This window comes from Pieris napi, chromosome 3 (genome assembly GCF_905475465.1).
Source record: "Pieris napi chromosome 3, ilPieNapi1.2, whole genome shotgun sequence".
NCBI classification, from domain to species: domain Eukaryota; kingdom Metazoa; phylum Arthropoda; class Insecta; order Lepidoptera; family Pieridae; genus Pieris; species Pieris napi.
The window spans coordinates 8,901,046-8,914,083 of record NC_062236.1 but is presented as its reverse complement, the minus strand read 5'-3'; the positions used below and the strand labels follow the sequence as shown (position 1 = coordinate 8,914,083).

General features: G+C 32.2%; 1 protein-coding gene across 1 annotated transcript in view; it reads right to left on the bottom strand.

Annotated features, from left to right (window-relative positions):
• LOC125063124 (alpha-2 adrenergic receptor) overlaps positions 1-13,038 on the bottom strand; it is a 264,165-nt gene that overhangs the window by 7,616 nt on the left and 243,511 nt on the right. The window contains exon 4 of the mRNA XM_047669352.1: positions 346-495. Within this exon, the coding sequence (XP_047525308.1) occupies positions 346-495 (150 nt within the window). The remainder of the gene's footprint in view (positions 1-345; positions 496-13,038) is intronic.

The window sequence follows — 13,038 nt, the reverse complement described above, 5'->3', positions numbered from 1 at the left end:
ATTCACCTGAGAGTCAGTTGTAATATTAGGACGAGAGAACAAGGGGCATATACGCTAAAACACTTCGCAATATCGTTTCGTAACCTATCTTAACGTTTAAGGCAGTTTTTGCCGCGCACAACCACTATGTGGAACCAGCTGCCCACTGAAGTATTTCCGAACCAATTCGACTTAGGGTCCTTCAAGAAAAGAGCGTACCTATTCTTAAATGGCCGGCAACGCACTCGCGAGACCTCTGGCATTGACAGTGTGCATGGGCGGCGGTATCACTTAACATCAGGTGAGCCTCCTGCCCGTTTGCCCCCCGTTCTATAAAAAAAAAAAACAAATATTGATAAAACTCACAGATCTTGGTCTTGGATTCTTTCTGATCCCTCGTCTCGCCCTAGCTTTGGCAGCGTAGTATATCCTTATGTAAACGAACACCATGATGCAGGACGGGATGTAAAAGCTGCCCAGTGCAGAATATATCACGTAGCCGATGTCATCTGACACCTGGAACGAAGGAAATAATAATTTAGGTAGGAATATCTATAAATACTAGAAGGAATATCTTACTATATGAACTATAAATATATTAAACGTATCGTATTCCAATAAGTTTCATTTATTTATTTACACTTCGTTACCTTATACAAAAACAAACAAATAAAAAAGCAGGTTACATAAGTTATTAGGCAACGGGCGGCCTTATTGCTAACAAGCGATTTCTTCCAGGCAATCCTAATATGGAACAATAAAAAAAGAAACACCTCCAGATGGTAAAGTACAATAAGTGCAATGATTAACAAAAAAAACTTTAGAGGTGTCAAGGGACACCCGGATGGAACGAAATTCCTTTCGATTAATTTATATGTTAATTGGTATCATAACAGTATGATAGATTTTCTCGACACCAATCTTACGACGAAAAAAAAAAGCCAACATCACGAGGTGTTCCCAGGCGGTCACCCATCCAAGTACTGACCTCGCCCGACGTTGCTTAACTTCGGTGATCGGACGAGAACCGGTGTATTACAATAGCAAATAGCAAAAAAAGTGTCGTGACATCTTTTCGTAAGAATTTTTTCCGTCTAGCCCCCCCTTTCACAACGCGCGATAAGGAACTTCGTTCCAAAAACCTCAAAATAACATACACACCTATAGCTAAAAAACAAAAATTAATTAAATCAACAATATCAAAGTAGGTGTAAACAAAAATTTAAAAGCTAATCCAAGGGTTAATTGAGTCACAATTAATATATATAAGTAGTATCTCATTACGAGGTAGAAGAAAAATGATCAAAAATTTTAATAAATTTAAAGACTGAGCTCGTCTGATATCAATAGGTAAGGAATTCCATAGCAGGATACTTTGCACGGTAAAGGAGGAGTGATAGAATTAAGTTTTAAGAGAAGGAGTTTCAAGAATTAGATTGTCTAGGGAACGCAAATCAAAACCACCGCCAGAGAGGAAAATAATATTTCCTGATAAAAAATACATATATAAAAATGAAACCAATTCAGCTCTTAGATTACATACAAAAAGAAAACGTATAATTCAGGTAAACTTTTATATAATAAACCATATATTCATAAAATGTTTTATATTACGGACAACTTTTTCAATATAAACAACACAAGTATCAACTAAATAAATTAGATTTGATTTTTAAATTATTCTTATACAACACAAAATCGCTTCTACGAATCACTTAAACGGCCGACCTTTCTGTCATTTAATCAAAAGTTTTAGGATTCGTTAAAAATCTATTCTCAATATTTGAACGAATTTTAATTAAACGGAATTGCGGTGTTCATTGTTAAGAGGCGACCCTTCGAGTGCTCATTTCAGATACGGGCCATTCTAGACGTCTTTGTTACACGACATTAAATCCATGTTACGACACGACGCTCAAACCTCTCAAAGTTACAAGGTTTCAGGAAAATCGAGGCGAAATCACATATTTTAGAATTCTATACTGAATTATGCATAATGGTGGAAAAAGTATATAAGGTCCTCTGACTATAATAGAAGGTATTTTAAGACTTATTTCTAAATAATTATATATTATATAAAAAATTATATATACTATAGGAACTAAAGGAGATTTGAGTTGTTGGTAAAAAATCTCAAGGCAATTTCCCTCGTTTAAACTTAGGTAGTTCTTAACCTCTAAATTATTCTATAACTATAAAGAATGCTTGGAAGAACATGTACTGCAAATGGCATGACCCTTGATCACAGCTACACAATGCAAAGCTAGTCAAACTAAAATTGGACCCCAGTACATTGTATTAAAGTCCATTTTTGTTTGTTAATGGAGGAGTGAAATTTTTATATGGATTTTCCCATTACTTCAATGATCCAAACGCAGGGCAGTAAGTGAAAACGTGACCTCTGTATACTCGAAATTGCTCTGGGAATGACGTTGAAAGTACAGGGACGGACTCTTCACCTGTAGGGCAACATTCTTAACGATTAGGCACCTAGAACTTTAGTTTATTGTATTAACGAAGTGACGCGTAAAGGTAACATAGAGTATGTAATATATTTTTATTTTATGAGTCTATACTATGATCAGTTGTTACTTAATATTTTACCTGTATGTTACATTGAATGTATGATGCTTTCCTCTGTGCAATAGCAATGCTGTTGAATGTTTTAGATCGAACATTCATTAACGTCGGCTAGGCATAAAAGCTCTGCTTAAAAATTATCAATGGAACAAATCTGAGGCCAAGACCGACATATGCGTAAAAGACATACACAATGGATATTACATGTTATGAATATTAAAACTTTCAAATATTTTTTGGGGTTTACTAATTCTAACCTATCCTTACCTACCAGTATTTTATTAGTAGTTCTAACGAATGCGTTTTAACAAAGACTATAAACAGGAATGTAATAGGGGCTCCCAAAATTTAAAGCTCGAGCCGTCCCCCAAATAGCAGCTACTCAAAAACGTACATTACTCTGTAATAGGGTTGAAGAACAAAAACCCTTGACATGTTTTGTGTGAAAAGGGCCATCATTAAGGGTAATTTTTCTAAAGAACACGTGTGAACTGTTTCAAGTGAACTGAATTGTTTATTATTTCATTTGTCTAACTTATGTATATACTAGCTCTTATATGCATTTTTCTTACTTAAATAGCTGTAATAAATTATAGTTCGATAATCATGTTATTTTTAAAAAATAATTAAAAAAGAAGACGAACATACTAAAAACATATATTTGTTCTTAACATTAATGTAGACAGTATTGTCGGTATAAAGGCTTATTTATATATTTAAACATCTCCTGCCTCTTCTAAGCTACACCTTTGTCTTTGAAAAGCTAACGTAACCGGCCAGGTTACGTCACACATTTAAAAACAAAGGGCTGCTACACATAATAGTTAAAAGACGGACGGATAATGTAGGCACCGCAACCGTAGAACAAGTTACGTGCCTCGTGATTAAACAATCAATAAATTATATATGAGATTAAATACAATATTCCAATGTTGGCAGGTGGTTTGGTCATGTAAAACGGATAAATGAGAAGCGGTTTAATAAGTAGAATATACAAGGAAACCGTCGATAGTGAAATCCAGCTGGGTAGGCCTTGTCGTACGTACCTGGACCAAATCCAGGAGGGACAAGGGACCTATAAGTACCTATAACCGACGAGCATGCATGGTGATTATAGTATCTCTGCCTACCCATTCGGGAAAAAGGCGTGATAACATAAATAAATAAAATTCCAATATCAACTTTGTTTTTAACACGTAAAAAAGCTACGCCGTAGAGCTACGCCGTAGAGCTACGTTGTATATCAAAGTAATATACAATCCTATTACACGGAAAATGTAATAAAAAGAAACAGAGACTTAAATATAACAACAAATATAAAACTTTGCTTGCTCTCTTCCAACTTCGTACTTAACAGTTCGTACTATAACCACTTAAAATTGCCCCGATGACAACGGTTAAATTGAACTACTAAGTAAAAGTACATTCCCACAGGGAGGTAACTTTGAACCAAAGTAATTGTGTATTTACATGTTAATTACAAGAAGCGTGCAAGTGCGTTATAACTCATTAACTCACTCTGGTCTGAATTAAACTTGGGCTCCCGGGACCAGACGAGATTGAAGCAATTCCGTTTCGTCTCGTGGGACGGGAAAGAAGGTTTTTGGTAGTTTTACTACGTGTTCCATTTTGGTCTCTGTTGAGTAGTTAAACGCATGGAAATAATTGCGGTGCGAATCGGACATATAAATCGTAGAACCTGTTTCAATAGGTGTTTTTATAGACCCATAAGAAAAAGGTTTTGGTGATGATATATATTAGCGGCTGTTTTATTGATCTTCGTGCATTAACACGAGACAGTTTAATTGTTTCAGCGGGTATCAAATTCAGGATCTACGATTTATGCGCCATGTGTGTTAGTTATGCTAGTAAAGATGTTTTCGGATACTATAGTAAAAAATCCTCTGGTATTCCGTGATTTTTAGTTTGAAATTCATACCTCATTGATCCGAAATAGGAGAGAGTAATTTTGAAGTTCCACATTCTCAAACAATATTGACAATTAACTATCGACGACTTTTGACAGCTGTCACTTCTAGCAAAAATACAGTACATATAAAAATAATAGATTGTATAGTGCTTTAAATATGTAATTGTAATGTTAAATAAATATCTTTATTAATACTGCATGAATGATAAATCTTTTTATATTTCCGAATGAATGACAGGATCGTATGAAAACGTCATAACTCGAATTACCTTTGTCAATTCTCATTAAAAGTCAATTAACTGCTTTTACAATAAACATCAAACATTAATTTATTAACGTTACTAATTAATGGCTCTCAATGGTAATTATTTATTATGAGTAGCTCGTGATTTAAAATAAGATTAACTACATTCTAAACATGCAAAGCAAAAACCCAATCAAAATGAATCTTCTTTTGACTAGTTAGCGTTACAAAAACCTAATATTAAGAAATATTCTATATATTGTTCTATTTTTATTACATTTCAGTAATGTACGGTTGACCAATATTAAATAACATATAAATCCGTTCCAATTTTAATTCATTTCATTTATTCACTCTGGCCATAGATAACGAGTTACTGAATTTGGGGAATAAGAACAAAATTCACACAGCTGGCCACATTATCACAATATGGCGTCTGTCAAAACATAGTTTTTAAGTTAAATTTAGTTTGTGTTTGACTTAAAATTGCAATGACTAATAAATATGTCTAATATATCGTAAGTATTTTATGCGGTACCGTCTGCGTGTAATTAAAAGCTCACAAAATATTACTTATTCAAATAGGTATGATACATATATTTAATGTTATGAACACTTCTTAAATTACATTTACCGCCATTTACTACAATCAAGAATTGGTAAAAACTCTCCCCAATATTTAATCTGCAAGTTTTTGTTGATTTTGTAGCTACCCTGCAAATCAAATCACCTCCATGACTTATAGACCAGTGCCGATAATTTTTGAAACCAAAAAAAATTACAGTAGGATGAAACCCATTAGAAAAGCAGGGGAATATGATCAAAATGAAAGGAAAAATAAATTACGGTCGATCTGAGGTCGGGAAGGGGTAGGGGGGGAGGTTTAAGGGTAAAAAACGGTTTATCTCGATTTCCGGCAAAACTAAAAGTCCCATCGAAGAAAACTAAATGGCAAAGTTGTAGGTCATAAAAAGATCTACAACTTTTGTATTCACACATTTTTCACATAACCTCAAAATTTACGTGAAAAACTCAAAAAACCAACTTTTTGGTTTTTTATTTCTATCTTTTACAAAAATTTATTTTTTTAAACGAAATTTGGTGAAAACTTACCTTATTATGTCCAAAATATACTGTAATTTATTTGATTAAAAATATTTATTTTTCACCTTATTTTGAATTAATATCGAAAAAACACCCTAATTTTCAATCGAAAATTCTGACGTCAAAATTTCAGCTTTTTTCAAAAAGTTGATGTGCTTTCAGTGCGTTGAAATCTCTACTTTCCTATGGTAACGCCCAGACCCGTCATCCCCTTCCCTACTTCTCTATGAATCTTCTTTAAATTATAATTAGATGCCTATTTATTACTATTTTAAGATAACTTATATATACCTGAGTGACCTAAAAAAAATTTTTAGCCTTTAGATGGGCTAAAATTTTCGTATTTCATAGAGAAGTAGGGAAGGGGATGACGGGTCTGGGCGTTACTGCATACAATTTTTTGCATTTTCTGAGAAGATTTACTATGGTAATATATATATATTTTTTTACCATAGGAAAGTAGAGATTTCAACGCACTGAAAGCACATCAACTTTTTGAAAAAAGCTGAAATTTTGACGTCAGAATTTTCGATTGAAAATTAGGGTGTTTTTACGATATTAATTCAAAATAAGGTGAAAAAAAAAATATTTTTAATAAAATAAATTACAGTATATTTGGGACATAATAAGGTAAGTTATCACCAAATTTCGTTTAAAAAAATAAATTTTTGTAAAAGATAGAAATAAAAAACCAAAAAGTTGGTTTTTTGAATTTTTCACCTAAATTTTGAGGTTATGTGAAAAATCTGCAAATACAAAAGTTGTAGATCTTTTTATTGCCTACAACTTTGCACTTTAACTTTCTTCGATAGACCTTTTAGTTTTGCCGGAAATCGAGATAAACCGTTTTTACCCTTAAAACCCCCCCCCCCCCCCCCTACCCTTTCCCGACCTCAGATCGACCGTAATTTATTTTTCCTTTCATTTTGATCATATTCCCCTTCTTTCCTAATGGGTTTCATCCTACTGTAATTTTTTTCACTTTTTATTTATTTTAAAAGCTATCTGCACTGGTCTATTAGTGAATCAGGACAGTTTAGTAAACAAATAATATCAATCAATCGTTTTAAAATATTATAAACAACTAGCTGGCCTGGCGAACATCGTACCGCCTATCAGTCGATTCTTTATTTTTTTTAAATACTTATTCTGCTATTCGGGACACCGGTCTAGCTAAGATAAAAAAAAGAAAGTTGATAAGACAAATACATTATGTCAAAAAATAAAAATTTACCTTCCCGGAACCCCTCCACTAACACTTGAACTTTATGATATGGTATTAAAGTTCAAATTGACTTTTAAGTATTATTACGAATATTATGTATGGGAATATAGAAAAGTGTTGTTTTTAGACTTTTTCACTCAATTTTTTTAATTTTTCTCTCCGTAAGAACCATCCTCGTACTTCAAAGAATATTATAATAAAAGAATTGGCCAAATCGGTCAAGCCGTTTTCATGTTATGTCGTGACAACGGAAAACGGGTTTCATTTTTATATATATAGATATTTGACCCAGTTCCTGCTATACTTTACGGAAAAACTAAAATCTGCGACTTAAGGAAGCATCCTCCACAGACCGTAAACGTAAATGACAGAAATAAAAGTGGACAGCAGTAATACCGTTTTATTTGTAACGAAACGTTTTTATAGCAACGTAAACTCTCTGTTAGTAACGGATTAAGCATTCTCTTTTCTTTGTTACATTTGCGCTGAATAAAAAACGGGGGTAAAGGTTGTGGTACACCAAGAATTCGTTTGCTGAATTTATATGGGGCTCATTTGTCTCCGGACGCCACGACATACTTTGAGTAGTAAATAAGCGTTTAAGCATTGATAAATATTTAATTATTACAACTGTTAGCTTTTAGTACTTTTTTAATTAAATTCTAAACATTCTTATGAAACATATTCTTAAGAATCTTGCTATAAGTACGCTTGTGCAATAGTTTCTCATTTGACTCATTCGGTTGTTAACGAATTGACTCGAACATCTCCCCAAAGTGGGATGGTCGAGTCGGAGTAGGGAATAGATTATAAAAGAAGTTGTGACATATGCGCACGGGCAATTCCTTTTTTTTAGTTTGAAGTTATACAGTTTATGTAAAGTCAGTGAAGTGAATAGTGAATCAAGTCATTATTGGAGTGTTTAATTTCCTACCCTAAGATCTAATAAGAACTAGATCACCTAGACCTTACACAATTTACTAATCTATATATATAAAAAGAAAATGGTGTTCGTTTGAGGCTCTTTCACGCTTAAACCACTGATCGTATCGACATGAAACTACCACCATTCCTAGATGGTTTATGGCTATTTATTTTTTTAATTCCAACGTTCCTTCATTTTTTTATTTCTGTTTTACTTTTATGAAAATTTTTCCCGCTAATAAAAACTAAAGAGGCTTCCTAGAACCGCAAAACGTCAACATCTGTTAAAAACTCGATTTTCGAAATATTTCAATTTTCTTAGCGGGAAGTTAAAAAGAAGAATAATAAAAATATGAAAAAAAATAAAATAATGAAACATAAAATTTATTTTAATTCGTCCAGCAAAGCGGGCGCGAAACGGCTAGTACGCATATAATTAGAAAATTTAATTGAGAAAAAGCACATATTAATTCATTATAAATACTATATATCCTTCCAGTAAATGTTAAAATACTTATTTCACTAGGTGTCTTCACCGAATTGAATTCATAAGCCCTAATGAACACCCGGTGTTCCCCAATCTTTATGTAAACTATAGAATCCAGGTCAACCAAATAAGAGTGGACAGACAGACTTAAGGACTGGCACAAAGCGATATTATGCACTCCACTGGCTCCCAATTAAATTAACTAAGCGAAGTTAGATTAAAAACCAAATTATATAAATCTTCATAAGCTTTCTTGAATTCTCCACTGGGATTAAGGTACTTTTTTAATCATTCTAAGAAATTACACTCCTCAAATTTTTTTACTCACATATATATATAGATATATATACCTATATATATAGGTTTTATAGGATTTGACCTATAAATTTATAAGTTGTACTACTACATGTACACCTCTCTGAAACCAAACAAAATATCAACGTTCATAAGAACGCAAATAACAAACATACACATTCGTATTTATTATTCTATTTCTGAAAGGATTTTTAAATTATATATTAAATAATCATATTTTAGCTTTAAAACACTCATCAATATTAAAACCATATTATTTTACGATTATCCTAATGTATGTATGTAAACCTCTAATGAAGGACGCACGTCCGTGATCCGGGTTTATCCGGCTCTTAGAGGCAGCAGTGTCAAAGCCAAGGTCAATGCCCCTATGGGCCTTTGGTCTAATTAGGAAAATTGCATTTGCTAGGCTTTAACGTGAATACATCAGGGTCCTTTTAAAAAGTGTAGGCCTTTACGGTATAAAATATTGATGTTTAATACTGAGTAATTTTTTAAAGTAAAATTTTTCTTTCGAGGTTTAACGCGTAAACCTTCAATGACGAGCACTAGGCTAACAGTTAGGTAAACCCCTTCGTGACGTCATAACAATATATTCAACAATGTATTACACATCATTTAACATTTTTTTTTTATGGCTCTGGCACGGTTTGTGCATTAGCCAGCGTCAAGTATAAGATTTTTATAATTCGTGCTTTTTGTCTTAGAAATTCGACCATATCCTCCATGTTCGGTTTAGGCACTCGCCCGGTACCGCACAACCCTCCCAAAGGCCGAGAACAAATTTATATTAAATTAAAACTTGCCCTCGAACCGGGAATCGAACCCGGTACCCCTCACCTAGCTGCCACTTAATAAGACCGCTAGGCTATGAGGCCCCCATTACAACATTTATATCGGAATGTAACAAGTTAGTTTACATTTAAACTAGAAATAGATGAACAAGTAACTTAGTGTGTAATACTGTTCGCTATCAATGATTCCTCAACTTCTTTAATCAAACTTAGATTAACTTAGCATCTTGTGCTACATTGTGTATAGAATGAAAATCTAGAACAAAGTAGGAAATATGACTGGACAGTTTTATAATTAAATCAATAGTTAATTAATAATGCACGAGTAAGAATTGTACTAGAAACAATTTCGCCACTAGTATTTTGTATAAATCTATGAAATAAATTTATTTAATGCAGCACACTAAATAAGAATATAGTGCAATTCGTAAAAATTATTTTTATTTCACATAATATTTAAACATATTGTACTAATAAAGACTTTTATTTATTTTACATCATCTCTGTATATCATAAATTTCCATTCATAATATCAAAAGACAATTTCTTTCACGCAGCTAATTACTTGATAAAGATCGCCGCAATCTAAAATTGAATGTAAACAGAATACGTAAAGTAATTTAATAAATTTCTTTTGTAATAGATATAAATTTACCAGATAACAACGAAACGGAAAGTAATGGTTATTTGTAAGAGATATTTTAGTTTAGGTTATCTAATATATAAAATTCTCGTGTCACAGTTTTCGTTGCCATACTCCTCCGAAACGGCTTGACCGATTTTGATGAATTTTTTTGTGCTTATCCGGTATCTATGAGAATCGGCCAACATCTATTTTTCATCCCCCTAAATGTTAGGGGTAGTCCACCCTTAAATAATTTTTTTTATTTTTTAGACAAAATTTTTAATTTCTACTTTTTATGGTACAGCATTAAAAAATACATACAACCCCTAATTTTCACCCTTCTACGATCAACCCCTATTTGTTATTATAAATAATATACATGGCAAAATGACGTTTGCCGGATCAGCTAGTTATAGATATAAAAATGTCAATGCTTTTTTTTAAATACATATTATTTAGCTAATCCCCCGACTATATTGCCGTCGTATTTAGTAACTTATATATACATATATGTACAACTTAAGTAAATAGCATTTGTAACTAGGATTAAGCACTACTTATTTCTGTTAACAACTTTTTGTATAAATATTAACAGCATATTTTAGCTTTAATCTTTTGTTCATCATTATTTCTTTAAAGTTATCTCAAACCTTGCGGTTTTTAATTAAAACTAATTTAAAAAGTAGTTTAAATGTGAGGTATTAGCTGTTTCAATTTCTAAACCTTTACATGTGTTTATTTTTAATATTGTGATTAGGTCGAGACTATACGTTTAATTACTCTTCTTAATAAACGCTGATGATATATAGGCCCTCCATTTACTACGATGTCGGTCTCTTATGCCCTTGCTCTGTGCTTTTACTAGAACGTCCAGAGTTCAGCCCTGATAAACAATAAACTACAAGTTACCACCTTTTCAGAATGCCAAATCATAAAATGACTGCTTCACGACTGATTTGAGAGCGACCGCCGATGCAAAAACCGCTGTGTGAGTTCGAAAAGTGAGTTACAGAATCGCAGGGCAGTACAAAAACTAACTAGCAGGTATGGTCAATTGTCAACCCATTCCTCATACAATTCACTACTTTCGATCCTAATTATGGACGTAGTAATAGATGATTGTATTGTCTAAACCGATATAGTTCACAGTAAAAATTATATAAAAGGTACCTCTCAAACCTTTATATCTACATGATTCATTGTAAAGCAATTTTCTTATTAAAGGTTCGTAAACCACACGGAGGTGTTATTTTTCAATTACGCGAAAGACATTAATCCACCTGGGTTTAAGAAACCGGTTATTTTCATTCTATTATAGTGAAGGTAATATTTATGTGACAAATTAAATTCAATGTACTAAATACTATTTATTTATTATGTACAATTTCTTCAAGCAATGTGTTCTTATTTTGATGTTATTTTTTTGTTAATGTAGGTTTTTTTGCCATCGTTTGCATCTCTAATAATTAATTTTACCTGTTTTTATCTGTACTTCTAATGTAACAAATTTAGTAATAAATAATTGTATTTGATTATTGTGTCGCTTTTTTATTTTTAACCCATTTTTATAATTATAAATTACTTTAATATTTGAAGTCGGTACGTATGAGCCAAACACATTTCTGTGTATTTGACGGTAAGTATAAGACCAACTACAGCTACGGACTCCACACAATTATTGTTTTCTCAAGACTTCGGATTAGATGTCACCCTAAAACGCTGGTCAAAGCGGAATAAATTGATTTTAAGAATAATACAAAGAAAAGTACTTGTAATCAGAATTGAATATGTTAAATATTGACCGTATTTATGTTTTCTTTCAAAAGTGCCTAGAACAAAATTACGAATTTATATTATATAAGTATGAATAATAATATCGCAGGTAGAACAACAAGTAGCCTTATCAACCTTTATTTAATTTTCCCTCAAGATTACCCCGAAATCCCATCTCCTATGAAAACAGATCGCAATTACTTGGGTAAACCGCGTAACACAATTGTCATAACATTCGATACATTTTACCTTGTTATTGGGATATTTTATTAAATTACGTATAGATGGAAACTAAGAGACTGTTTGCTTCCGGTTTCATTTTGACCGTTTACAAAACCGGATACTAAAATCTTTGTTCTTTTTTTAAATATCTAAATACTGTTATTACGTTGTTATAGGTTCGGAAACGAATATGTTGTATTGTACAAGAGTACACGAAGAAAGAAAATTTTCAGTAAAATCGAAGCGATAATATGTTTCAAACTGTGCGATTTGTAATAGGTATTAGTAAAGTAGCAAATGTTAAGTTATGCTGTGATATGTATTCTGTACTGTTTTAGGACAATGGGGAGGATTTGATAAAATTAGAATAAAACAGTATCGATATATTGAATAATTATGTTATATTAATTCTGCCGTATTTTTTAAAATTATTTCTGTATTATCTCTCAATGACCACGATCGTTGAACAGCACTCGTTATGTGCCAATTAAACCAAAGACAAATTTTACAGAAGGATACAACGATTATTATTATTCATATATCAAATGAAACATTTTACTTAATTAAATTTAATGTTTTTTCGACACACGGATAATAATAGCAAGTACATTAGGATAAGTGAGTGTTAAAAATTGGCGCCATGCATCACGTTACATCGGCAACCTTTTTGCTTTTAGTAGTTTAGGGTTGCTCTGTGGTATCGATATTTTTTTTTATTACACTTTTAACACTTGTTAACAATCAAATTAATTGACAGACAATAATTTCTTGGTGCAATGCGAAAGAAAAAAAAATCTATAAAACTATATACATATAGATAATAATAAGTATCTTAA